Below are 22,885 nucleotides of genomic sequence, written 5' to 3'. Positions count from 1 at the left end.
AAACTTAGCATACATATACTATAATATATGTACTAGTCGATGAACTTATAAATTAAACAAAATAAATGATTTAAACGACTTTTTTATATATAAGTAGACGTAAAATATTTGTGAAAACATCGACTGTTTCTTTGAAATGGCGACATTTTAATAATTTTCAACTTTTTCATATTTGTAAAGGTTATCAACTAACTGTGTTCATCAAAAGTAAAAAAATTTCTTGTATTCCTGTTTTGGTCAAATAGGGAGGGAACTACAGCTCCCGTCAATTTCAGATCTCGTTATTGAGGCGCTAGGAAAATACACTGTTACAACTCCAAATTGCAACATTTTTAAAACTGTAAGACAAATTTTTTTAATACCCTTATAGTTACTTAATAAAACCTCGTAGTTTTCAGAATTATCGAGTAAATAGATTCTCCGAAAAAAATTCGCCAAAATACGCACATTTTCAGGGTTCTACAACAGGATCCCACCTGAAGAGTGATAACAATTCCTCGGTATTATCGAACTCTTTGAACAACGAATTCAATCGATCAGATTTTCAAAGGTCATTTCGACCGGCAATCGTTATGCAGATTAACTTTAGGAATATTCAGAAGAGAAATGGTACCTCTAAGTGGAGGGGAAAATCATTGTTATAAGAAGCCCTTCTTTGTTTCTCCGGTCTTCAATCGCATCAATGGTCTCGGTATTACTCGTTCTGTTACAAATTAATTGCTCGAAGAGACACTGAGCCGAAGTAAACTTGCTCCGTTCTGAAATCATTTCTTCTTTAATATATGCCCGATTATTTTTGCCGAGGTAAATAATCGAACGATCGAGAATATACAAATTAATACGGTAAACTTCGAAAGGGGGAGCAAGGATGTCTCGCCACGTACCTGTGGACCTGATGAAGGTGAATTACGCTGTGACGGAGCCTGGAGAGGAAGTGGTGATTACTGGGATCTCTGGCAAGTTCCCGGATAGTAAGAATGTGCTAGAGCTGAAGGAAAAGTTAATGAACAAGGTGGACCTAATCACGGAGAACTATTCGAGATGGCGGCAAGGTAACTAAGATTTAAGTTAGCATCACATGGAATAGCGATGAAACTTAGTTAAATTCGGACAGATCACGCGGAAATTCCGAAAGACGGTGGCAAAGTGAGCGGCTTGTCCAAGTTCGACGCGATATTTTTCGGGGTCCATTACAAGCAAGCTCACACGCTGGATCCTATGTGCCGGATGTTGCTAGAGACCGCGTACGAAGCCATTGTTGACGCGGGGTTGAACCCTAGACAGCTCAGAGGGTCCAATACCGCAGTTGTCATAGGATCTTGCATTAGCGAGTCGGAGAAGACCTGGTTCTATGAAAAGCTACAAGTAAATTTCAATTTTTAATATATTGGCTCATGACACAATGGCGACTGCTAAAGCTTTGCTAAAATTTTATTTTTATTATAATTATTATTATCATTTAATTGTCATAACAGATGTTACGAACGTAGTATATTTTACGAAGCAGCTTCCTTCGTGTAATGATACGTTGCAGAAATTACAGGTACCAATATTGGGAAAGTAGTTGAGGAATAATGCACGTATCTCAACGTGAGAATTCTCGTTACCAGTCGCCAATGTGTGAAGCCCCTGATAACTCATCGAAGCCTTGAACCTTTTTCATTAAAAGTATATTTCTATTTGAAACGTATTTTAGGCAAACGGTTTCGGCATCACCGGATGTAGCAGAGCCATGCTGGCCAACAGGATCTCCTATTTTCTAGGTCTCCACGGTCCATCTTACGCGATAGACACTGCTTGCAGTTCTAGCTTAATCGCGTTAGATCAAGCTTACAAAATGATTCGTACTGGAGTATGCGATACAGTGATTGTCGGTGGCTCGAACCTCTGCCTCCATCCCTATGTATCTCTCCAATTCGCTCGCCTTGGTAAAACACGATAATCTATATCAAATTCACAAATCTCTTACATAAATCCTCTTAAAAAACTCGATTGCCTTGATCGAGTGAATCGTAATCAGCCATGGTAAGCAATTATTGCTCCATTGTATCTCGTTATCTTTCCAACTCGTGTAACGGCAATTTAAATATGCTCCGTGGTTAGACTCGCATGAATGAAGCTTCAGGTTCATTATCCATTTCCATTGATTTTAACGATTCGATATGTGATATCAGGAGTATTGTCTCCTGACTGTCGATGCAAGTCCTTCGATGCGAGAGCAAATGGCTACGTCCGCAGCGAGGCCATCAGCGTGATCTTGCTGCAGAAGGCGAAGAATGCGAAGAGAGTCTATGCACAGATCGTCTACACGAAAAGCAATTGCGATGGTTACAAGGAACAGGGTATCACATTCCCGGCCAGTGAAATACAGAAGATGCTTCTGACAGACTTCTACAACGAGTGCAACGTATCTCCTAACGACCTGGCCTTCTTGGAGGCTCATGGTACCGGAACTAGCGTTGGAGACCCCGAGGAACTGAACGCTATCGATAAAGTCTTCTGTCAGAGTAGAACCACTCCTCTTAAAATCGGTTCGATTAAGTCCAACTTGGGCCACACCGAGCCCGCCAGTGGTCTCTGTTCAGTGGCTAAGGTATGGTGACACCTGAATATATCAAAATAGTTTTAAAACTTGGTTACGAATTGCTTACGAATTGGTTTAGAATAATAGAATGAAAATTTAGAGATCTATAGAGAGCTTACGAATAAATTTAAAGGTCATCATCGCAATGGAAAGCGGCTTGATTCCGCCAAATTTGAACTTCCAAAGTCCCATGAAAGGTATGAAATGCTTCGAGGAAGGGAGGGTTGAAGTGGTAACGGAACCAACCCCGTGGGACGGAGGTTACGTAGGGATAAACTCCTTTGGTTTTGGCGGTGCCAATGCCCACGTCTTGTTAAAATCTCTAACGAAAGAGAAAGTGAACAATGGCGCGCCTTCTGACGATTTACCTAGACTGGTAGCGATATCTGGTCGCACGCAGGAAGCTGTAGAGACACTTCTCAATCACGTGAGTAAATCGTCTATGAGATGGTGTAAAATTGTATAAATAAATTACTATTTATCTTGGCAGGTCGAAAGTACGCCGGTGGACGTAGAGTACATTGGATTATTGCACAACATTCACGCAGAAAATATAATTGGTCATTTGTTCAGGGGGTATACGGTGGTTGGGTGTAAGACATCAGAGAAACCACCGAGAGAGATTCAAGAGTACTCCGGATTTAAGAAGCCCATTTGGTTCGTATTCTCCGGAATGGGATCCCAGTGGACTGGCATGGGTACATATAGAACTTCAATATCCAAATATCTCATCTTCAAGTAGATGATTCGATTAATCCTAAGCTTATCTCGGAATCCAACAGGTGAAGCATTGATGAAGTTCCCTATCTTCGTCAAGGCCATCCAGAAATGCGACGCCGTCCTGAAACCATACGGTATAAATATCATTGACATCATCACTAGCAAGAATAAGAAGACTTTCGATAACATTCTGAACTCTTTCGTGGGCATTGCTGCCATTCAGGTACAATGACTCTAAGTTCTCAACAAATAGCTACTATTAATTATACGAGGTAACAAGGGATGCTTGTTCAGGTTGGTCTCGTTGATCTATTAACATCCGTGGGTATCGAGCCGGATAACATAATCGGCCACTCTGTCGGAGAACTCGGCTGTGCCTATGCCGATGGTTGCTTCACGGCCGAACAAATGGTACTTGCAGCCTATTCCAGAGGTCTGGCATCGATCGAGACTAAGATGATTCGAGGATCCATGGCTGCAGTTGGCCTTGGATACGAGGATGTCAAAATCTTGTGCCCACCAGACATCGAAGTGGCCTGCCACAATGGTCCCGACAGCTCCACCATAAGTGGTCCGGCTGAGTCCATGAAGGAATTCGTTGCCAAGCTGCAGGTTCGTCCTGAATAATAAAAGTAGCAATTTAATGGTTTCAATCTTCGCAAAGTGAATCGTTTCTTATCGGAATGGATTCACTTTTATTCTCCAAAACTTACTGACGATTTTCCGACAAATTTAGGCCAACAAGATCTTCGCAAAGGAAGTGCCGTGCAGCAACATCGCGTACCACAGTCGCTACATCGCGGAAGCAGGACCTAAATTATTGGCATACTTGAAGAAAGTGATCCCTGAGCCAAAACTAAGAAGCTCCAAATGGGTGAGCACTTCGGTACCTCGCAACCAGTGGTACACAGAGGCTGCCAAATATTCTTCCGCCGAATACCACACCAACAACCTGTTGAACTCTGTCCTGTTCGCGGAGACGGCCACGCTAATTCCGGACAATGCTGTAACCATAGAAATTGCGCCACACGGTCTCCTGCAGGCGATCTTGAAGAGGTCCCTGGATCAGAATGTGGTAAACATTCCACTGACTCGAAGAGGCCACAAAGATAACGCCGAGTATTTCCTGCAAGCACTTGGAAAGTTGTACAATGCTGGTCTTCAGCCGCAACTGGCGAACATCTACCCACCTGTAGAGTTTCCTGTTAGCCGTGGTACCCCGATGATTTCTCCCTACATCAAGTGAGTATCCCACGATGAAACCTTGGAAGAATCAGTGCTTCATCGGAGACTCGTGAAATTTCAGATGGGAACACTCCGAGGAATGGTACGTGCCAGTCTACACGCAACGTCAGAAGATTACCACTTCAGAACGAGCAATCGAGGTGGCTCTCAAAGACGAGAACTACGAGTACATGGTACATCACGTGATCGACGGAAGAAACCTGGTCCCGGCTACGGGTTACCTGATTATGGTCTGGGAGACAGTCAGCTCGTTGCAGGGGAAGCTGTACGACGAGCTGTCGGTGGTTTTTGAAGATATCAAATTCGAACGAGCGACGACTGTTCCTTCATCCGGTTCCGTTATGTTGACAGTCATGGTGCACAGAGGTACATCGCATCAATCGGTTTGCGAGACGTTGCTCACGACTCGATACGTTTTCAGGATCTGGAAAATTCGAGATATCAGAGGGTTCCACGACAGTGGTGACCGGAATGATTCGCGTGCAACCGAATCCCGCGCAAGACATGATTCCAGCCAGATTTCTGCCAGAAATCGACGACGAGGAAGTACTTACCAACAAAGATATATATAAGGAGTTGAAACTTCGTGGTTACGAGTACACTGGGTTGTTCCGTGGGCTGAAGAGCGCGTCGATCAAGGGAACCCGAGGTCACATCGCTTGGTTAAAGAACTGGCCAGCGTTTATGGACAGTATGTTACAGATGAAGATACTGAACCTTGATACCAGGGCGTTGTATGTACCAACAGCGATTCGGAAGATGGTGATCGACGTGAAGATACACAATGACATGATTCGGTACCTTACAGAAACAGAGAATGGTACGTGTTATCTGTAGAAATTTGAAAATATATTATAATAAAATACAGTAAATATAGTAATACTTACATAATTTAAAGATGTTAAATAACACAATGAAACCTTACTCCACAGAGATCCCAGTCTACGTGTACAACGATTACGACGCCATAGTGGCAGGAGGAATCGAAATTCGTGGAATAAAGGCCAACGCCATTCAACGTCGAAAGCTGATGTCTGTTCCTATCTTAGAAGAATACAAATTCGTACCCCATCGTGACAAAGCCCAAGCATCGCTGGAAGAAATGATCATACTTTCTACCCATCTTGCTCTAGAGTGTCACATTATAAGCACCCCACGAATCCTCGAACTGATTCACCAGGATAACAAAGTACCGATAGAAGAAACCCTCGTTCCTATCTTCATGAAGGTATTGAGCGATTTACCTATGATTCGACCTAATTTGATGATAGCCGCAGAATCAGAACGATGCGAGAAATTGTCACTTCCTGAAACCGTGACAAGAATAGAAACAAATAAACTACCAGAAGATGGCAATGTCTTTATGGCAGCTGCTCACGACATCCTGTCCAGCAAAAGACGAGACATCCTGGAACAGCTTCTGCTAGCAACTGAGGACAATGGATTTATCCTACTCCGAGAGAGTATCGTGAATAAAGACACGATCGCCTATCTGCAAGCCTGCGATCTGAACGTTGTGCTGGAGAAGAGCTACAAGGATCAGACTTTGTTGCTCTTGAAGAAAGTGGAGAAGCCTCCTCAGAAGACAGAGGTTGTGTACGTGAACAACGACGAGTTCAGTTGGCTGGAGAAAGTGAAGGAAGTTCTGAACGAGGAGAAAGATAAAAACAATTCTGAGACAGTAAGATTAGTACTAGTCGCAGAGGGAGACTTGGAAAATGGCGTGCTGGGTTTGGTGAAGTGCTTGAGAAGAGAACCTAATGGAAAAATCGTGAAGACAATGATAATCCAAGACAGGGATGCTCCCAAGTTTTCTCTAACCGATCCATTCTACTCCAAACAGCTCGACATAGACATTGGTTACAATGTCCTGAGACCAGGTAGAGTCTGGGGAACTTATAGACACGTACCTTACCCGGAATTGACACCAGTTCCAATTCCACATGCTTACGCAAACTTAAAAGTATGTAGATAATAATTACCACTTTGAGAGAGAGATTACAATAAGTTCCTAGAACTTCTAATGATCGTTTAACAGGTAAGAGGAGACTTGAGTTCCATCAGATGGATGGAGGGTTCCATGAAACCGGACGTAAACGACGGTGACCTCATCAAAGTGGTGTACTCTTCTCTAAACTTCAGAGACATAATGTTGGCCACTGGAAAATTAATGCCAGAAGCCATAGCGGCGAAGAGAGAAATGAGAGATTGTCTGATTGGCTTCGAGTTCAGTGGGATCGACGCCAATGGACGACGTGTAATGGGATTCACTGATAACAAGTAAGCAAAGACTCTAAGTACTACGACTTTACACGTCTGTAATATAGGTCTCCTGCTAATTTGATAGATTAATTACATCTTCAGGGCCATATCGAATCTAGTCAAGCCCCATAAACTAAACATCTGGCCCGTGCCAGACGCGTGGTCCTTGGAAGACGCAGCAACCGTTCCGTCTGCCTACTTCACCGTCTTCTACGCGTTCTTCTACTTTGGAAAATTGAAGAAGGGCGAGAAGGTGTTGATCCATGGTGGAAGCGGCGCTGTGGGCCAAGCCGCCATCACCGTGGCTCTCGGCGAAGGCTGTGAGGTGTTCACCACTGTAGGCACAGCTGAGAAACGTAAATACATCAAGGAAACCTTCCCTAGTATAGACGACGATCACATTGGAAACTCTCGAGATACCAGCTTCGAGCAGATGGTGATGAAACAAACTCATGGAGAAGGAGTGAACATAGTTCTAAATTCCCTGTCCGAGGACAAGCTGCAGGCATCGATACGTTGCTTGGGTTACCGTGGACGTTTCTTAGAAATTGGTAAATTCGACTTGTCCGTCAACAACCAACTGGGGATGGAGGTGTTCTTGAAAGAGATCAGTTTCCACGGCATCATGCTTGACGGCATGATCAACGGTCTGCATCCCGACGTACAGGACGAGGTATATCACTTCCTCCTTGCCCAACTGAAAAAGAAAACTGTTAAGCCCCTGATCAGAAAATGCTTCGAGAAAAACCAACTAGAAGAAGCTTTCAGGTATATGGCGGGTGGAAAACACATTGGAAAGGTAAATACCGTTTTCATTCGTTCCCTTCGATAGATATCTCGGAGGTAAATATTGCCTAATTGTTCACAGATACTGATTAAAATAGCAGATGAGAACGCGCCTCTGAATGCACCGATTCTTGGTTACCCTCGTTTCAATGCTATAAGTAACAAGAGCTACGTACTAGTAGGTGGTCTAGGAGGATTAGGTTTAGAGCTTGCGGATTGGTTGATCCTGCGTGGCGCCAAAAACCTAGTGATAGTCTCCCGAAACGGAATCAAGCACGGTTATCAGAAGCTGAGGACAGAGATATGGAAATCCTATGGAGTGAAGGTTTTGATAATTTCTGGAGTAGATACCTCAAAGACAGAAGACTGCGAGTTTATCCTGAGATCCGCAGAGAAACAAGCATCCGTGGATGGTATCTTCAACCTAGCAGCACTGTTAAAAGATTGCTTGATGGTGAACCAAACCGTGGAATCATTCCAAGAGAGCATGAAACCCAAGGCTAAGATCACCAAAAAGCTGGACGAGGTCTCTAGGAAGATTTGTCCAAATCTTCGTCACTTTGTGGTATTTTCTTCTCTGTCGTGTGGAAGAGGAACTCCTGGTCAAACTAACTATGGTATGGGGAACGCAGTGTTGGAGAGGATCTGTGAAAAAAGAGTAGAGGAAGGTCTCCCTGCCATGGCCATTCAATGGGGTGCCGTGGGAGATGTTGGTCTTGCTGCTGAGATGTTGGAGAACAAGCAGCAGCTGGTGATCGGAGGAACCTTGCCCCAGAGGATTTTCTCGTGTTTGGACGAACTGGACAAATTCCTGTGTCAGAGCAGACCAATTGTAGCTAGTATGGTGGTGGCTGAGAAACGTCCCAGCGCCAGTGAAGCTAGCAATGTGCTCGAAGCAGTGATGCATATTATGAGTGAGTACTTTTCAGGTATTCTTTGCATGACTTCAGTTAGACAAAAGCATTGCCAATGTTTAAGACTCTCGATGTGTGATTTTCTTTCAGACATAAAAGACTTGAAGACTGTCAGTCAGAATTCTTCCTTGGCTGAGCTAGGCATGGACTCTATGATGGCTGTAGAGATAAAGCAAACTCTGGAAAGAGACTTTGAAGTGTTCCTGACTCCACAGGATATCAGAGTCCTAAACATAGCTAAACTTGTGGAAATGTCAGCGAAAGATACAAAGAAACAAATAAAGCAAGTTAAGAAAACAGTAACCAAGGCGGAACACTTAACTGGCATGAGGTTACTGATGAAAACTATGAACGTTTCGATACTAAGTGAACAGTATTGCATTAAACTTCCTGTTAAATGTGGCGAAAAGAAGAACGAAATATTCCTTATACCGGGTATCGAGGGCTCTGCTGAGATTTTTACTAGCTTAGCATCGAAATTAAAATTACCTGCAACATGTTTGCAATTAGGGATATACGACACGGATCATTCCATAGAGGAGATGGCTGAACGACTTCTGCCTGTACGTACCTATTTGATCAAGATTTGTTTTAATAATTATGAAAAAAAAATAGAGATTTCAAAGTAAAAAAAATGCAATTTGTTTTCCTTCTCTTTCAGCATGTTTTAGCAAAGTGCAAAGATCGCAGAGATTTCACGATCGTTGCATATTCATATGGATCGCTGATAGGCATAGAATTAGCAAGGAGATTGGAACCTCATATTCTAATCGGTAATCTCATATTAATAGACGGATCTCCCAATTATATGAAAACAATAAAATCCGAACATTTCGCATCGACTTCAGAAGATGAATACGAAAATACATGTTTAACCGACATATTAAGTGTCACCAACACACCCACCCTCGCTGAGGTAAATTATTCTTTCAATACTGTTCAATGATTATATTCGTTACACGAGATTCTATAACTAACTTGTACTAATTTCTTTTTATAGTGCAAATTAGATTTGGCCAAGTGTAAGAATTGGGAGGAAAAATTGGACACAATATTTAAACACACGACCGATGAAGTTCGTAAAATCTACTCGCCGCAAGCTCAAAAGGCCATCGTATCATTTATTTATAACCGCCTTTCAGTGTTAGATAAGTACGATCCCTCTTCCAGACCACCCCTCAGAACGCCAATTACATTATTGATACCAGAAGTACCAGCCGTACAACTTCCGGATGAAGGTTATGGTTTGGAGAAGGTAACATACTTGTACATTTATATTAATTCATATTGGTAAACTAATTCATGTATCGCTGAAATGAAATCACCTTTCTCGATTAGTTAACTCATGGAAAGGTGACAATACATAAAATCGAAGGAAATCACGCTAGCATGTTGGATAATGACAAGATTGCGGCGGCTATTAATGGCGAACCCTTGGAGGATGAAAAAACCTTTAAGGAGTCTCTAACTCTTGTAAGCGCCGATATGGAACTGCGTGGACAAGGCGAAAATTTCATGGGTTTATCGTAAAAAAAAGTAAACATTCACCGTGATAATACAGGGATGTTCCATTCTTTAGCGATACTTATCATTTTTATATGTATTTTTCATTCATAATAAATAAATGAAAAACTCAATATTAATGAAATGTTGTCATATTTTTATGCAAAATCATCATACATCCACAAAGACATTGAATTCACTCATATGACAAATAATCAACGTGCCATTCACACAATAAATTGAATTGTACTTCATACAACGGCCTTAACATTACATTGTATACATATGCATCATAGTGTAGAAATAAAGTTACTTTATAACGAATAATTTTTTTTTTTCGCTTTATCCCCATTCCTACAAATTTCATCGTTTTTATTCCTTTTTTTTTTTTTTTTTACTTTCTTTCTCCTTAATATATATTAAATAATTATCGCAATATAATTTTAATCATAATTAAACAAAACAGATCATGCCATACACACGTAAAAATACAAGTGAGAACGTAAGGCTAATAATCGTACAATTAATTAATAATAATTACAGTAAAACCGAGTTCAACATTAAACCCATGGATGTATTTACTAAAGTATATTTTTGTTTCTTTTTTTTTTAATTAGATGTTACACACAAAGGAACTTGATTGTATTACTTTTCTTTGTTTTTTTTTTTTTTTTTTTTTCCTATAATGGTTACTAAATACATCTTAAATAATATTACAGTATAGTATAACTTAACCAAATAATTAACTAATTGATAGAGAGTATCTTTACTTAATTGAAGGGTTTCATGTCCATTTACCTTATTCAACCTTATTCAATCACAATGGTATCAGATAAAAAAAATAAGGTTTAACATTTTTCTTTGCTCTAATTTACATATTTTAAACGCAATTTCCCAATTAATTACCTTCATAATTCCATTGGCTCAAAAACTGGTGTATTACGCGATAACGTTTGATTCAAATCAGAAATAGTTCCATTATTATTATTGTTATTGTTGTTGTTATTATTGTTATCGTCAGACGTACTAGGAATTGGAGTTGGTGTATCTCTACTTGCTAACATACGAAGATGTCTACTCGGTGGTTCCCAAAGGACTAATGCCATGGAAGGCCTCTCCCTGAAAGGGAAAATCTATAAAGCTTTATCTTCTCTACTGGGAAAATTTGTATTATAATAAAGCAAATATAAAAAATATATATTTAATTTAACACTACAGTATAAATTATGCATTAAAGAAATATTTATACTCACAATTTGGATAATAAAGAATTTGGAAGAATAGGTTCCTTTTGGAGTCTTTTCAGTTCTTCTGAAAGTATTAATCTAGGTCCTGTTTTTACTTGATCTGAATCTGCTACATTAGCTGCATCTATGTCTAATTCCATATTTAATTCCATAGAAGAAAGTGATGGTGCATCAGCTGTTGAAGTTGATGGTACAGCAGAATGTTGCTGATAATTGGAACTAATATGCAAATCTTTAAAATATGCAGCCATTTTTTCTTCTGTTATGAATTGTTTTGTTTGCCTTCTATAAGATCATAACTATATTATTAACATTGTATTAAAAAAATGAAAATTTTTCATTCGTTACACTACAAATTGAATTACTCACATATCTAGTAGATCATAAGCCTCAAGTTTTCTCTTTTGATGGAGTATTGGTTCGTAACTTGGTCCACCAGTAAATCTGACTAATTCTGGTTGTTGGAGAGAAGGCACACTCCATGGTATTGACATTGGCGGCACTTGTGGCATATGCATCCATGTCGTTGATTGTTGTGAAGTACTTTGTTGACCCATCATATGTTGAAATATGGATGGGGGTGTATGAAGATTTGCTCCTCCCATTGCATTCTGTACCAAAGAAGAATAGGTTTGATATTGCATAGATCATATTGCCATATTTTGAAGTAGCAATTGATAAACAATCTCAAGTACAACAGTATGCACTTAAGAAGGTATAATATGATTCTATCCATATTCAATTTTATTCTTTATCTAAATAACAATAACTGTAACAAGTAATTGTTTAGAGCATTCTAACAAAATTTAACGAAATTTTAAATAAAAAAAGCAGTATGCTTTTTACAGTATTTTATTTTAACTCTTCCAAATTAGTATCAAAAATTTATAGATAGTAATTGCTTACTGTCATTTAGAACCACTGAGATCTGGAGAGAACGTGCTTGAATCTTCGAATATGCGTTGCAACAAACAACAATTTCGAAGAATTTCACAAAAGCATTCACGTTGTGTAACATACGTTTTTGGCACTAGTCTCGGGGAAAAAGGTGTATGATAACACGTTTCGAGACACTTCGTCGTACAATAAGAATCCTTGAACTATTTGCCAGACGCTAACCTCTATTATTCACTCATGGCTTGATCAGAAAAACGAGATTCGTTATATAAAGATATATAAATGTATAGAAAACCGAGCGAAAAAAGTTTATGATGTTACTTGTGACGATATATTTATCTGTGAGTCTTGCTCTATAATACACGTTCGAGAAAGATCGTGTAGACCCAATTGTTTGTTTTCGTCTCTAAGTGTCACAATAAATCAGATGGTCATACGTATGATAGCTCCAGCGAATAGTCTTCGATAAATAATCCGCGTGATCGTATTTTCATCTAGTGAAAACGCGTAGACGTCACTAGGATCGTAAGCATATACAAGCCACAAGATTAACTACACCGCGTGAAAATAACACTCTCCTTAACCATACACCTACAGTGATTCTATAGCTTTAAAATTGCAAGTTCCACTATAGGGAAGTGTTCACGCATGCGCGCATGTGCCGCGGCGAAGCACGTTTCTACAAATATCTGGAATATTCTCGTGTCCGATAAATCTTGAAAGAAGATACTATTACATCTAAGTATTTATTATAATTAAATCTTTTTCTTTCTCTTTTTATAGAATACAGTTAAATCAATAAATATGACATCTACGTTATAAAAATATTTAATGCTATACAGTATATTTATCTATAGAATACTTGACATGTAATATTACGAAGTATAAACGTTAGAGTTTCGTAAATTTTTGGCGGAGTTTCTAACTAAAATTTCGTTCTAAGATTTCCTTCTGTAATATTTTAAATATAATTTGGCAACTGTATGACATTTTGAGTGAAAATATATGAATAATCGAATTCTAATAACACATGATTTAATTGCGCAATAATACACACTACTGGCGCCGCGAGAGATACAACCAATTTTACAAAACTGCAAAAGAATTGCGTTCTATAGGCTCAAGCAGGGGAAGATTATGTAAATTTTTCATTCGACAAATCAATCACAGTTTCGCTTCATAAACAACTCAAACGTGCATTATTTCCTAGAATTATTTGTCATCGTTATTTTAAAATAAAAGAAGAAGTAGAGGCATAGAAAATAAAATTCAGCACCAGCCGAAAATTTTATATTATTATTTTTACGATAATAAAAATGACAGTATAAATATTTCAAATAACTCTAGGAACATAATTTTATAATATAGAAAATATGTTTTATATATATATATATATCCTAAATAAGTGTATATTTTAATTTGACAGTAGTCTAAAACCTGTTTAGCCGTGAAAGATCTGTACGTGAAATAAGAAAAAAGTACTCCCTCTACCATCATTCTCCTTTTACTAGGCACCAGTTCCAGGACCTCAATATTACCTAGAAACACAGTTAACGTAATATAAACATCTAAAATCTTATTTTCTTCAACAAATAAATATCTTATGAAGAATATGACTTATCAAGAAAAAAATGTAACTTAAGGTATAACTTATCAAGAAAAAAGGGAAAAGAGAAAGACCCATTTAAAGAACAAAAAAAATCGGTTAAAACCCGGAAAAATAAATTCTTGTATAAACGTAAAAATAATGCAATGAGTTTTTCCAAGCTCGACTGGGTTTTGCTAACTTTGAACGTACAATTGGATATGCAAATGTAGTCGCGAATAGATAAAACTTTACCTGTAAATCGCTGATGGCACACATTCACGCATGGCTCCTTGAAACCTGTCTTGCATCGTCGTTCAATTACTGCATAGAATACAAAGAAATGTATAGTGTCCGCGGAATACTGTTAAGCGTGCAAAGTGGCCATTCAATATAAATGACCTTTTCCTTACACGACGTGGAAACAAGAAAAGCTATTAAAGTATCGTAATCTGACGAATATCGCCTGTCGTTTGTTCACAGTTCAATGACGATCGTATCATCGAGCCTTGCAACGCAACGTAAATCGAAACGATGCGGTTCCCTCAAGTGGAATGGGCGGTCTTTGGTAAATGATGTTCCCGTCTCATCTTCCGCCATGCGGTTACGATCGAAAGTGGTTTTTCCACGACGATTCCCGGTCGTGTTTCAGTGAATTCACTTCTTTGTACATGACGAACCACTTATCTGCATACAAGCACGCGAAAAAAATACCTCCAGTCATTTACAAGCACGAAGAACATTTCGTGCAAGCGATTCCAATCGTAAATTTATAATTCCCTCAAAATATTTTTCTTCTCTTCGTTGCATAAAAAATTTACAACTTCGGGTAAACCTGAAACGAATACACCACGAGTTTTATCTTAAATATACCTCGCCATATCGATGCTGATTAGATACATGTAAATATTTTAATTGCAATCACTACATCGTAAATTATTCTCGCTTACACCCGGCACTTAACAATTGTTTAATTATGTCAAGGTAAAGACAATTAAAACGCAATCATCCCGATAACTGGGAAAGATAAACTTTCTAAAATAAAAAAAAAGAAAAAAAAAGAAAAAAAAAAGAAAAACAGAAAGAAACGGAAGAAAATATGAGAATCATTCGAGGGATTTCCCTTTTCGCAGCGTAATTAATTACACCGTTGCCCCGGTGGCGTCTCGATACCTGGCCAGATACGTTCCCCACGATTACCTTATCTCCATTCTAGAGGCAAGAAAACAAGCGTCATTGGCCGCGGTCGCATCTTTCAGCTGAGACACGTGAGGGAGGAGAGGCGTACAAGACAAGAGCGGTCAGGTAGAGCGCGCACACGTATGTTAAGGCCGTGTAGCCGGTTATTATGTAGCCGATATGGCTCCAAGGCAATTAATACTATTGTTATGATTCAAACGAATACGTCATGTGTGCCTGAACGACGATGCAACAGCGCGGTTCGGTCAGTATTCGGCTACAGAGACTGGCGGTTGCTCGCTCCTGGCCTGGCCCGCTCCACCAAACGTGCACCATTCCACTCGCGCTTAAATGACTTTCTAAGTAATGTCCTGAGACGTGCGCGCTCGGCGCCCGGGACGGATGTAATTAACTGCTCAGTGTTGTGAAGGTACATAATATGACATCAATGAGCGGTAAGTTTACGGTCCATTCGCGTAATTGGTCAGGAAGGGGCTCAATTCGACAGTGATCAAGCAGGAGTCATGGAATGTAGTGGAAGAACTGAAACATACGATAATCGCGCGGTGATTGTGTAAACGTATGCACACTACAGTGAGTCAATCCATTGGAAAGGAAACAATGATAACGTCGGATGTTCGTGAAAACCGTGGAAGGATTCTTTGACTTGGTTTCGTGACGGAAGGTGCATCGATGAGGTGATAGTGAACGGTCACCTCTGTAACAGATGTTGCGAAGAGATATTGGCAAAACGATTAGGGAAATATAAACGAGCAATTATGTCGAATAATAATCTCACCGAGAAGGAGTCTTCGAACAGGAACAATAATCCAATCCAGGATGGGAAAGCAACGAACGACAAGTATGGGAAGAGTAACGTAATCCCTACGCACAAAAACAACGAAGAAATAGCGAAAAAGTCAAGTAAAGCGACTCAAATTGATTTTATTCAATTGTCTTACAGTATGCAGAGAACTAGACCGACTTCTCTGGCTTATTTGCCGAGACAAACGCAAATGAGCGAGTCCAGTTATTCCTGTTATAATTCCAAGAGCTCCTTATACCCGGCTCAGAGCGAATTGGTCCTATCGCCAAGGAACAGGCACAGTCGTTATGTAGCTTTAGATATGAGATCAATGGGCAGCCTTCCACTTTCAAACAGTCATACTTCTGTAAATAATATGCCGTATACATGCTGTTGTACATGTGCTGGATCACCGGTCCCTCCAACACCTCCCTCTCAACACGCGGAGGAGCAAGATGGTCCCGAAGGTCTTTCGTGGAGAAGACTACACATGAGCAGAGCCAAGTTAAAAGCAACTGCAACAACTTCGGAACTCTTGAGCGGTTTCGCCATGGTGAGTATATCTCGTCTGGAGCCGGAGATGATAATTTGTCATAATATTTCATCGTTCGTTAAAATTCCTTAGGCAGTAGTTTATACAGTAATGACTGATCATCGCTTTAAGCGTCCATACGCCTTAATGATCTAATCGCCAATAGGCACAGTTAATGGATACCGATGCAAAACAAACGTATACATTTTCATCAGTGAATCCTGAGAGGGGAGAAAATTCGCCTGTAATAAATTCGAAATGCTTGTTGTTGAACATTCCTCGGGCAAGTTAATTTTCCAAGAAAATGTGTGTTTGTATAATCAGAAAATCCGCGGCGGATTACACAACGTTTCCTGAAAATCATTAAACAGTCGTGGACGACAATTCCGTGTAATCTTCAGTCCCGTCTATGATTATATAAGACAAATATCACTTTCTTTAACAATACACCTCGGATTGACGCAAACGTAATTGATTTTACAATGCATTTTGCGGATCGCGTTGAGAAGATTATGATCTCCTCAAGGAGATCCGTTGAAGGTATAGATAGATTGTATAAACCAGCTTAAGGCAAAATTTCTCGGAAATACTTGCCTTTATTCGCGGTTTTTTAAATTGTACGAACGTCTTTCATTGTTTTTTTATCTTTCCAGGTAGCCATGGTTGAGCTGCAAATAAATGAGCCAACCGCGGTGCCAGAATGGCTGTTTGTGATGTTCGCTGTTTGCACAACCGTCCTAGTATCAGTACACATCTTTGCTTTAATGATAAGCACGTATTTATTACCCAATATTGAGGCCGTCAGTAAACTTCACATATCTCGACTTGTCACGGAATCTCCTCATGAAAGAATGCGTGGCTTCATCGAGCTGGCTTGGGCATTTTCCACGGTGTTAGGATTATTTTTATTCCTAGTGGAGGTAGCCATACTGTGTTGGGTGAAATTCTGGGATTACTCATTCACCGCTGCCACTGCCAGTACCATTATAGTTATTCCGGTTCTCATAGTGTTCATTGCCTTCGCCGTTCACTTTTACCATTCATTAGTGGTATATAAATGCGAGTCCTCGGTGACTGATATGAACGAGTTGGAGAGCATCAAGAGAAACTTAGATAATGTGACGATGGGGCAAAGCAGCGTGTGATCCTATAAAGATTGCCATGTTCATCAACTGCTCTAGCCTTGTCTCCTAAAATATGTCCCAGACTGTATATTATTTATCTGCGTTTCACTTTGAGGTATTAATATTACTTAAAATTATACACGTTATTACGGCATACGTTAAAAATGATGGAAAAAGAACACATGTAAGTTTATTCAATAACTTTACTTATTCAACACGATCACGCGAAAGCAATCGTGTTTTTATTATATATAAAAATGTACATAGCTGTACACATGCAAGTCGAGAATTGCAACAGTACAAGCAAAGTGCTCTTATAAGTATATTAGCTATATCATTTAGCATTTAATTATATTCTATTTATGACTTAATTCCCAATTTCTTCTTTAAATGTGTTTCTCATTTACCTTGGTTTTTATTTCATACATCATATCTTATATATATATATAATTCGTTATATATATATATATAAATATATATATAACATTTCGTCACTTAGTTTGTGGGAAAACTGAAGGACAGTCAAGTGTGTTATTTATGTACATGCTTCCCATTCTGAAACTTGTTATCCTAGTCAAATAAATAATATCCGTCAGACTTGAAGACTCTCGTTAATTAAAACGTGGCTCATTACATACATTTATAAAAAAGGGGAAATACAATTTTACGCACCTTTCATTTTCACCATAAACTAAGTTATAATCTTATGATCGATATTTTCTACATTATTATGCATTAAATTCTGTTTGTACAAAAAGTCAATACGAATTAAAGAAAGAAGTGTAATTAAAGCAATAACATAATACAATCATTTTCCTACGTGAAAAATATATAATCCATATATATATCTTCCTAATAACGAAAGCATTGAAACACATTTTATTATTGCACAATATATCTGATCATATATCATTTCTTTTTCTTTCTCTTTAACTAAAATGTTGAATTAAGTCTAAATTTATCAAAACCAATTTTATGCAATAAATCAAATCTTTGATAGTAATGTGAACACAAAATTGACAATATGAAATTAATACCTGTATTTAGTAGTATGTACATTTAATATAAAACTACTCAAAATGTACATTATGAAAAAATTGACCCTGTATTATAATTAATTAAAAAAAAGTAAAAAGAAAAATGAACCATAAAATGAGTTTTAAGCTTTCTGAATTTCAATAGAACGCAATTAAATTCATCCTGTTTAAGGATGATCAAGTCTTCTTTTCTATGTTTACAACGGAAGTAGTTAAAATATACTTTGTCACTTATGTCCTTATATCTTATAAGAGAAATAGGTATTTTTTCTATACGTTTCGTCCTAGCATTATTTTCTTGAATTTATTCAGATGAGTAATGAATAAGAATAAACTGCTTGTGCTATGGACAGGTAAATGAATAAAGTGTAAGAAGAATATCAGTTTTATACAAAAACTAATTAAATTGTATCAAAAAGAGTATTTTTATAAATGAGATATTAATATTTGTATAAATAGCTTAGATTCTTTAATAGTCATTAACATAAGCAAAAAACAATAACAAACAAATAATCTTTTTTTCCTTTTTCCTTTTACATTCAGAATTATTAGTTTTTGTATAATACTATTTAGTATTAATCTATTAACGTTATAAAAGTAAGGACGAAAATGTTTAAGAGAAAAACAAAGTATCGAAATTTTTCAAATGAACAAGATTGCAAGTATAATATTCTTTTTTTTTCTTCGTCCGTATTACAGATTAGAGATTATTTTCTAAGTCAATATACAAGTGTACAAGTTATGATTACTTTAAACTGATGTATTTCTGTACCCGATGATTTATCGCACCTAATACCATATTATACGATTCTAGGTGCAAAACAGATTACATTAAAAAACATTCAGTTCTCCTTAAAATATTCTTATTCATAAAATATATTCACAGAACAAAATTCAAATATACATATAATTCGTTTGTAATCTTTAGAATGTGATGAATAAAATATTATAAAAACAAATAGTAAATGACTAACACATTTCGAGTTATAAATTTTTTGTAATCTACAGCAAATAATACAAATATTAGAATAGCAATTATTCTATTTATGAGAAATTGCATAATATTGTATTATATATCGTATTATATCGTATTATATCAATCTACTGTATTATAAATTGATGGAAGAAAAATTGAACAAAAAGGATTGATTAATCTTTTTGAGAGACTAAATACATTGGCTTTCGTACAATATTACTTTCAGTCTTGTTTTCAAATAAACATATAAAGTCTTTCTGGTGCCTATCCATAGCAAGAGCTTAGTTAAAACACTATTTTTCAATCATAAATCCTTCTTTCTTATCACGAGATAGTTGAAAATTAAGACGCTAGTACGCAATTTATTTATTTCTTTTTTTTTTCTTTTTGACAATAAAGTTCTACAACTTCCACTTTTCACTTTTCTAAAAATTATTTTCAATTTTTCATCTTGCTATAAAGTTAACAAGACGTTTGGCAAGTAGAAATGCTTGCTGTTTATCCTAATAACGAACTGTAAATTTTTTCTTATGTTTACAAAAACGAAAATTTATATACACGTTTGCATAGAGAATGCTTTGTTCAATGCTAACTCCAAATAAATGAAAGTCACAACCTACACACATACGTTCACTAGATCTTCATGAAAACCGTCGAATAATTATTAAATTACTCTACCCATAACTACATGTTACATACAAATAGTCTGATATCGATTGAACAATAAATTAAAAAGAACCTTTCTGCATATAATATCACACACATTTATAACAGAGTATAGTGAAATTATTAATATGTATACATATTATTAGCTTAATATAAAAAAGAAGGAATAAAAAAATGGTGTATCTTGAGACATCAAAAATTTGTATAGTAAACTCGTTGTAAAACTAAAAAAAAAAAAAAAAAAAAAAAAAAAAAAAAAAAAAAAAAAAAAAAAAAAAAAAAAAAAAAAATAAAAAAAAAAATGTATCCGTTCTTTTTAAGTGAATTTCAGAACACGTTTTTACGCATTTACTAAATCGTGAGACAGTAATCGGCATCGTTTACGTTATCTATTACACATAGTTCATTCATTTACTCAACATCAAATTTAAGACATGAAATGAATACCAACGTTATATTCACAATAATCAGTATTCTATATACGCTTTTCAAGAACTGTTTTATCTTTCAATTTAATAAAAAAATTTATTACTCGTATTTTTAATATTGTATTAAATCAATGTAGTAGTATAGTATACCTTTACGTTCCCATGTATGAAACCGTAATTTGCATTGTGGCATTAAAAGACGCATGTGTAAAAAAAAATTACTTACATTAAATGACATTGATAAAAATAAGGACGTTATGATAAGTGACAATGGGATTCTACAAGTAGTTTTCCTCCCATAATGTGTAATATACACAAACCCTTGACTGTTGTCAAACTTCCATATGTTTGGAAGGCTGTTGAGATATGAATGGTTCGCTCCACATTCGACGTAAATCTCCCTGTAAATATCACATTCATTAATTTCAGATGTTTATATAAAAATACATTACAAGAAGTATTAAGTAAAAGGTACCTTTAAATATGCCATTGTGAGTAATGGCAATAAAGTAAAGGGCACAAGGTACAATAAGGCAGGTTGCGCAGCTTTGAACACCTCAGAGCTTACAGTAGCAGTAAGTAAACCAAGAAAATAACCGATAAGTGAACAATGGAAATAACTAATGCGATTAATGTGACGCGGCGGTGGAACTCCTGTTTCACAACCACCCGGCAACAATTGAGTCTTTTTGTACGCGTCATATCGTAAGACGAAGCAAAGCAACAGGCCTGGCATAACAACATCACCAAGACCTAACATTGAAAAATGTCCTGCTTGATGCATTGATGGAAACACTAATTTTCCAGGTAAAGGAAGTTTTGGTGCTTCTCTTGCTACACCACCCAAGTGTAGCCTCCTAGCCACAAGATTCACTGGATTATCTGCTGGTCTAGTTGCTACCTATCATTAACAAGATGAAAATGTAAAAAACAATTTGTTACACATATTTATATATTATAAGTTTGTTGATACTTACCTTAACCATTACGTTTGTGCTGAATATATAGGATGAAAAGAAAACCCAGAAGACATCATAAATGAGTAATCCAGTTAATAGTATGGTGGATACCTTTAGACTAGGTAATCGAATGAATGCAATGAATGCTACACAAAGTCCCATACCCATTGCGTCCATGAGTAACCAATGCCCAGTCAGTACCCAGATGCATACTATACTCACACTCAATGAAAATGAAAGTAATTCTGCACCAGTGAACCTTCCACAGACACCAAAGGATATTTTATTACCATCTGAACATGGTCTAATGATATATTGACACATTGGTAAAAGAAGAAATGCCAATGCAACTGCAGCTACAACTGCAAAATATATGTCTTTGATTTGAAACTATTCTTCATTTGGAGAATAATAATTATAATAGAATGAAAAATATTATTTTATGAAACTTACTAGCTGTACAAATTGCTACAAGCATCTGCATGCTGTCAAAAAAGAAAAACATGACAAGTAGAGAAATAGAAGCACCAAGAGGTAGACAGAGAGCATGCATTGTGTTTAAGGTTTGAACTCTTCCATTAGCACCATCTGCGTTTGCTGTGCTATTGTTACTCAAAATTCCAGTCAATAAATTACTACGCTCCTTTTCTTTTTCTCTTTCTCTAGCTTCCTGTTCCATGTTTAAAGATCGGAAACTGCCATAGACTATCAATAAAATTGATATTAGGAAAGTGGATATTCTAGATGAATCCATTATGGTATAAGCCCTAAAATATTAATTGTTTATTAAATATTAACTTTAGTCAAAATCTACTTAATTTATTAATAACATCTTAATTCTAAAATTAATAGTAATTATAAAACTAACCACTGATAGTCAACTTGATACGTGGCCATTTTTAAAAATGCCTGGCCAAAGCATGAAACGCTATGCTAGGACACCTTCTGACATTTAGATGTCCTATTTGAAAGTGCTTTCTGTTTGCACTAACCTACATCAGAGATCATCTGTAATCACTGTAAAAATAATATGTTAAGATTTAAAGTATGAAAGATCTTTAAAACAAAAATACAGTATATAAACTGTACCTGCAACGCTGTGCATTCAACATTGTCAGTAATGAAATTAGGCCTTGTATTACTTCGGTCACCCCCTTTGAAGAATAGAATAAAAACGTGACATCAGTGACGTAAAACAATGAAACAGAATAATTAAAATTACTATCGAAGTAATTACATAAAAATACGAAGCTCAGTCATCCACGATGGAAACGTAAAAAAATAGTAATCCAGTAGGTCGATGAGATTTAAAAAAATGTTGTAATTAATATGGCAGTCATCGTATTATCAAAAAATATATTCGAGACAATCACGATAAATCGCAACAATTCACGTGCACCAGTAAAAATTATTGAGAGATTATACACGGAAGACAC

General features: G+C 37.1%; 4 protein-coding genes across 5 annotated transcripts; 2 read left to right on the top strand and 2 right to left on the bottom strand.

Moving 5' to 3' along the window:
- Positions 1–631: 631 nt before the first annotated feature.
- LOC108547783 (fatty acid synthase) lies at positions 632–10,338 on the top strand. Its single transcript, XM_017900438.1, has 19 exons — positions 632–1,052; positions 1,115–1,365; positions 1,697–1,928; positions 2,175–2,593; positions 2,718–3,011; positions 3,075–3,282; positions 3,367–3,527; positions 3,599–3,916; positions 4,041–4,546; positions 4,611–4,915; positions 4,971–5,369; positions 5,482–6,512; positions 6,588–6,829; positions 6,914–7,610; positions 7,680–8,511; positions 8,602–9,074; positions 9,173–9,427; positions 9,512–9,766; positions 9,850–10,338. Exons 1-19 carry the CDS (start codon positions 869–871, stop codon positions 10,039–10,041), a joined length of 7,254 nt encoding a protein of 2,417 aa, XP_017755927.1. The 5' UTR covers positions 632–868; the 3' UTR covers positions 10,042–10,338.
- A 520-nt stretch (positions 10,339–10,858) lies between these two features.
- On the bottom strand, positions 10,859–12,763 carry LOC108547773 (probable basic-leucine zipper transcription factor L). The gene is made up of 4 exons (XM_017900428.1): positions 12,168–12,763; positions 11,631–11,872; positions 11,268–11,546; positions 10,859–11,133 (listed from the first exon to the last, which is right to left on the bottom strand). The coding sequence occupies exons 1-4, from the start codon at positions 12,171–12,173 to the stop codon at positions 10,923–10,925; spliced, it is 738 nt and encodes a 245-aa protein (XP_017755917.1). The 5' UTR covers positions 12,174–12,763; the 3' UTR covers positions 10,859–10,922.
- Positions 12,764–14,979: 2,216 nt separating this feature from the next.
- On the top strand, positions 14,980–17,557 carry LOC108547789 (calcium release-activated calcium channel protein 1). Of its 2 annotated transcripts, XM_017900454.1 has the most exons (3): positions 14,980–15,784; positions 15,887–16,280; positions 16,913–17,557. In XM_017900454.1, exons 1-3 carry the CDS (start codon positions 15,702–15,704, stop codon positions 17,402–17,404), a joined length of 969 nt encoding a protein of 322 aa, XP_017755943.1. In that variant the 5' UTR covers positions 14,980–15,701; the 3' UTR covers positions 17,405–17,557. The 2 variants fall into 2 exon arrangements, with proteins under 2 accessions (XP_017755943.1, XP_017755942.1); XM_017900453.1 differs by having other exon boundaries at positions 14,980–16,280.
- Positions 17,558–20,682: 3,125 nt separating this feature from the next.
- SppL (signal peptide peptidase-like protein) lies at positions 20,683–22,761 on the bottom strand. Its single transcript, XM_017900455.1, has 7 exons — positions 22,687–22,761; positions 22,539–22,603; positions 22,318–22,466; positions 21,903–22,216; positions 21,468–21,811; positions 20,966–21,391; positions 20,683–20,891 (listed from the first exon to the last, which is right to left on the bottom strand). The coding sequence occupies exons 3-7, from the start codon at positions 22,344–22,346 to the stop codon at positions 20,823–20,825; spliced, it is 1,182 nt and encodes a 393-aa protein (XP_017755944.1). The 5' UTR covers positions 22,347–22,466; positions 22,539–22,603; positions 22,687–22,761; the 3' UTR covers positions 20,683–20,822.
- Positions 22,762–22,885: the final 124 nt, after the last annotated feature.

Source organism: Eufriesea mexicana, unplaced genomic scaffold, assembly GCF_001483705.2.
Source record: "Eufriesea mexicana isolate 0111107269 unplaced genomic scaffold, ASM148370v2 scaffold1223, whole genome shotgun sequence".
In the NCBI taxonomy this organism is placed as follows: Eukaryota; Metazoa; Arthropoda; class Insecta; order Hymenoptera; family Apidae; genus Eufriesea; species Eufriesea mexicana.
The sequence above is the reverse complement of the archived record's forward strand: the minus strand, read 5'-3'. Positions and strand labels throughout refer to the sequence as shown.

Excerpts from the sequence above, each read along its gene's own strand:
- LOC108547789 (XM_017900453.1), top strand. The coding sequence starts at position 15,702 with ATGTCGAATAATAATCTCACCGAGAAGGAGTCTTCGAACAGGAACAAT. Across the intron at positions 16,281-16,912 it reads TCTTGAGCGGTTTCGCCATG|GTAGCCATGGTTGAGCTGCA; the intron begins GTGAGTATATCT and ends TTATCTTTCCAG.
- SppL (XM_017900455.1), bottom strand. The coding sequence starts at position 22,346 with ATGGCCACGTATCAAGTTGACTATCAGTG. Across the intron at positions 21,812-21,902 it reads TGTAGCAATTTGTACAGCTA|TTGTAGCTGCAGTTGCATTG; the intron begins GTAAGTTTCATA and ends TATATTTTGCAG. Across the intron at positions 20,892-20,965 it reads TCACAATGGCATATTTAAAG|GGAGATTTACGTCGAATGTG; the intron begins GTACCTTTTACT and ends TGATATTTACAG.
- LOC108547773 (XM_017900428.1), bottom strand. Across the intron at positions 11,547-11,630 it reads GCTTATGATCTACTAGATAT|AAGGCAAACAAAACAATTCA; the intron begins GTGAGTAATTCA and ends ATGATCTTATAG. Across the intron at positions 11,134-11,267 it reads AATTCTTTATTATCCAAATT|GGAGAGGCCTTCCATGGCAT; the intron begins GTGAGTATAAAT and ends TTTCCCTTTCAG.
- LOC108547783 (XM_017900438.1), top strand. The coding sequence starts at position 869 with ATGTCTCGCCACGTACCTGTGGACCTGATGAAGGTGAATTACGCTGTG. Across the intron at positions 1,366-1,696 it reads GGTTCTATGAAAAGCTACAA|GCAAACGGTTTCGGCATCAC; the intron begins GTAAATTTCAAT and ends AACGTATTTTAG. Across the intron at positions 2,594-2,717 it reads GTCTCTGTTCAGTGGCTAAG|GTCATCATCGCAATGGAAAG; the intron begins GTATGGTGACAC and ends ATAAATTTAAAG.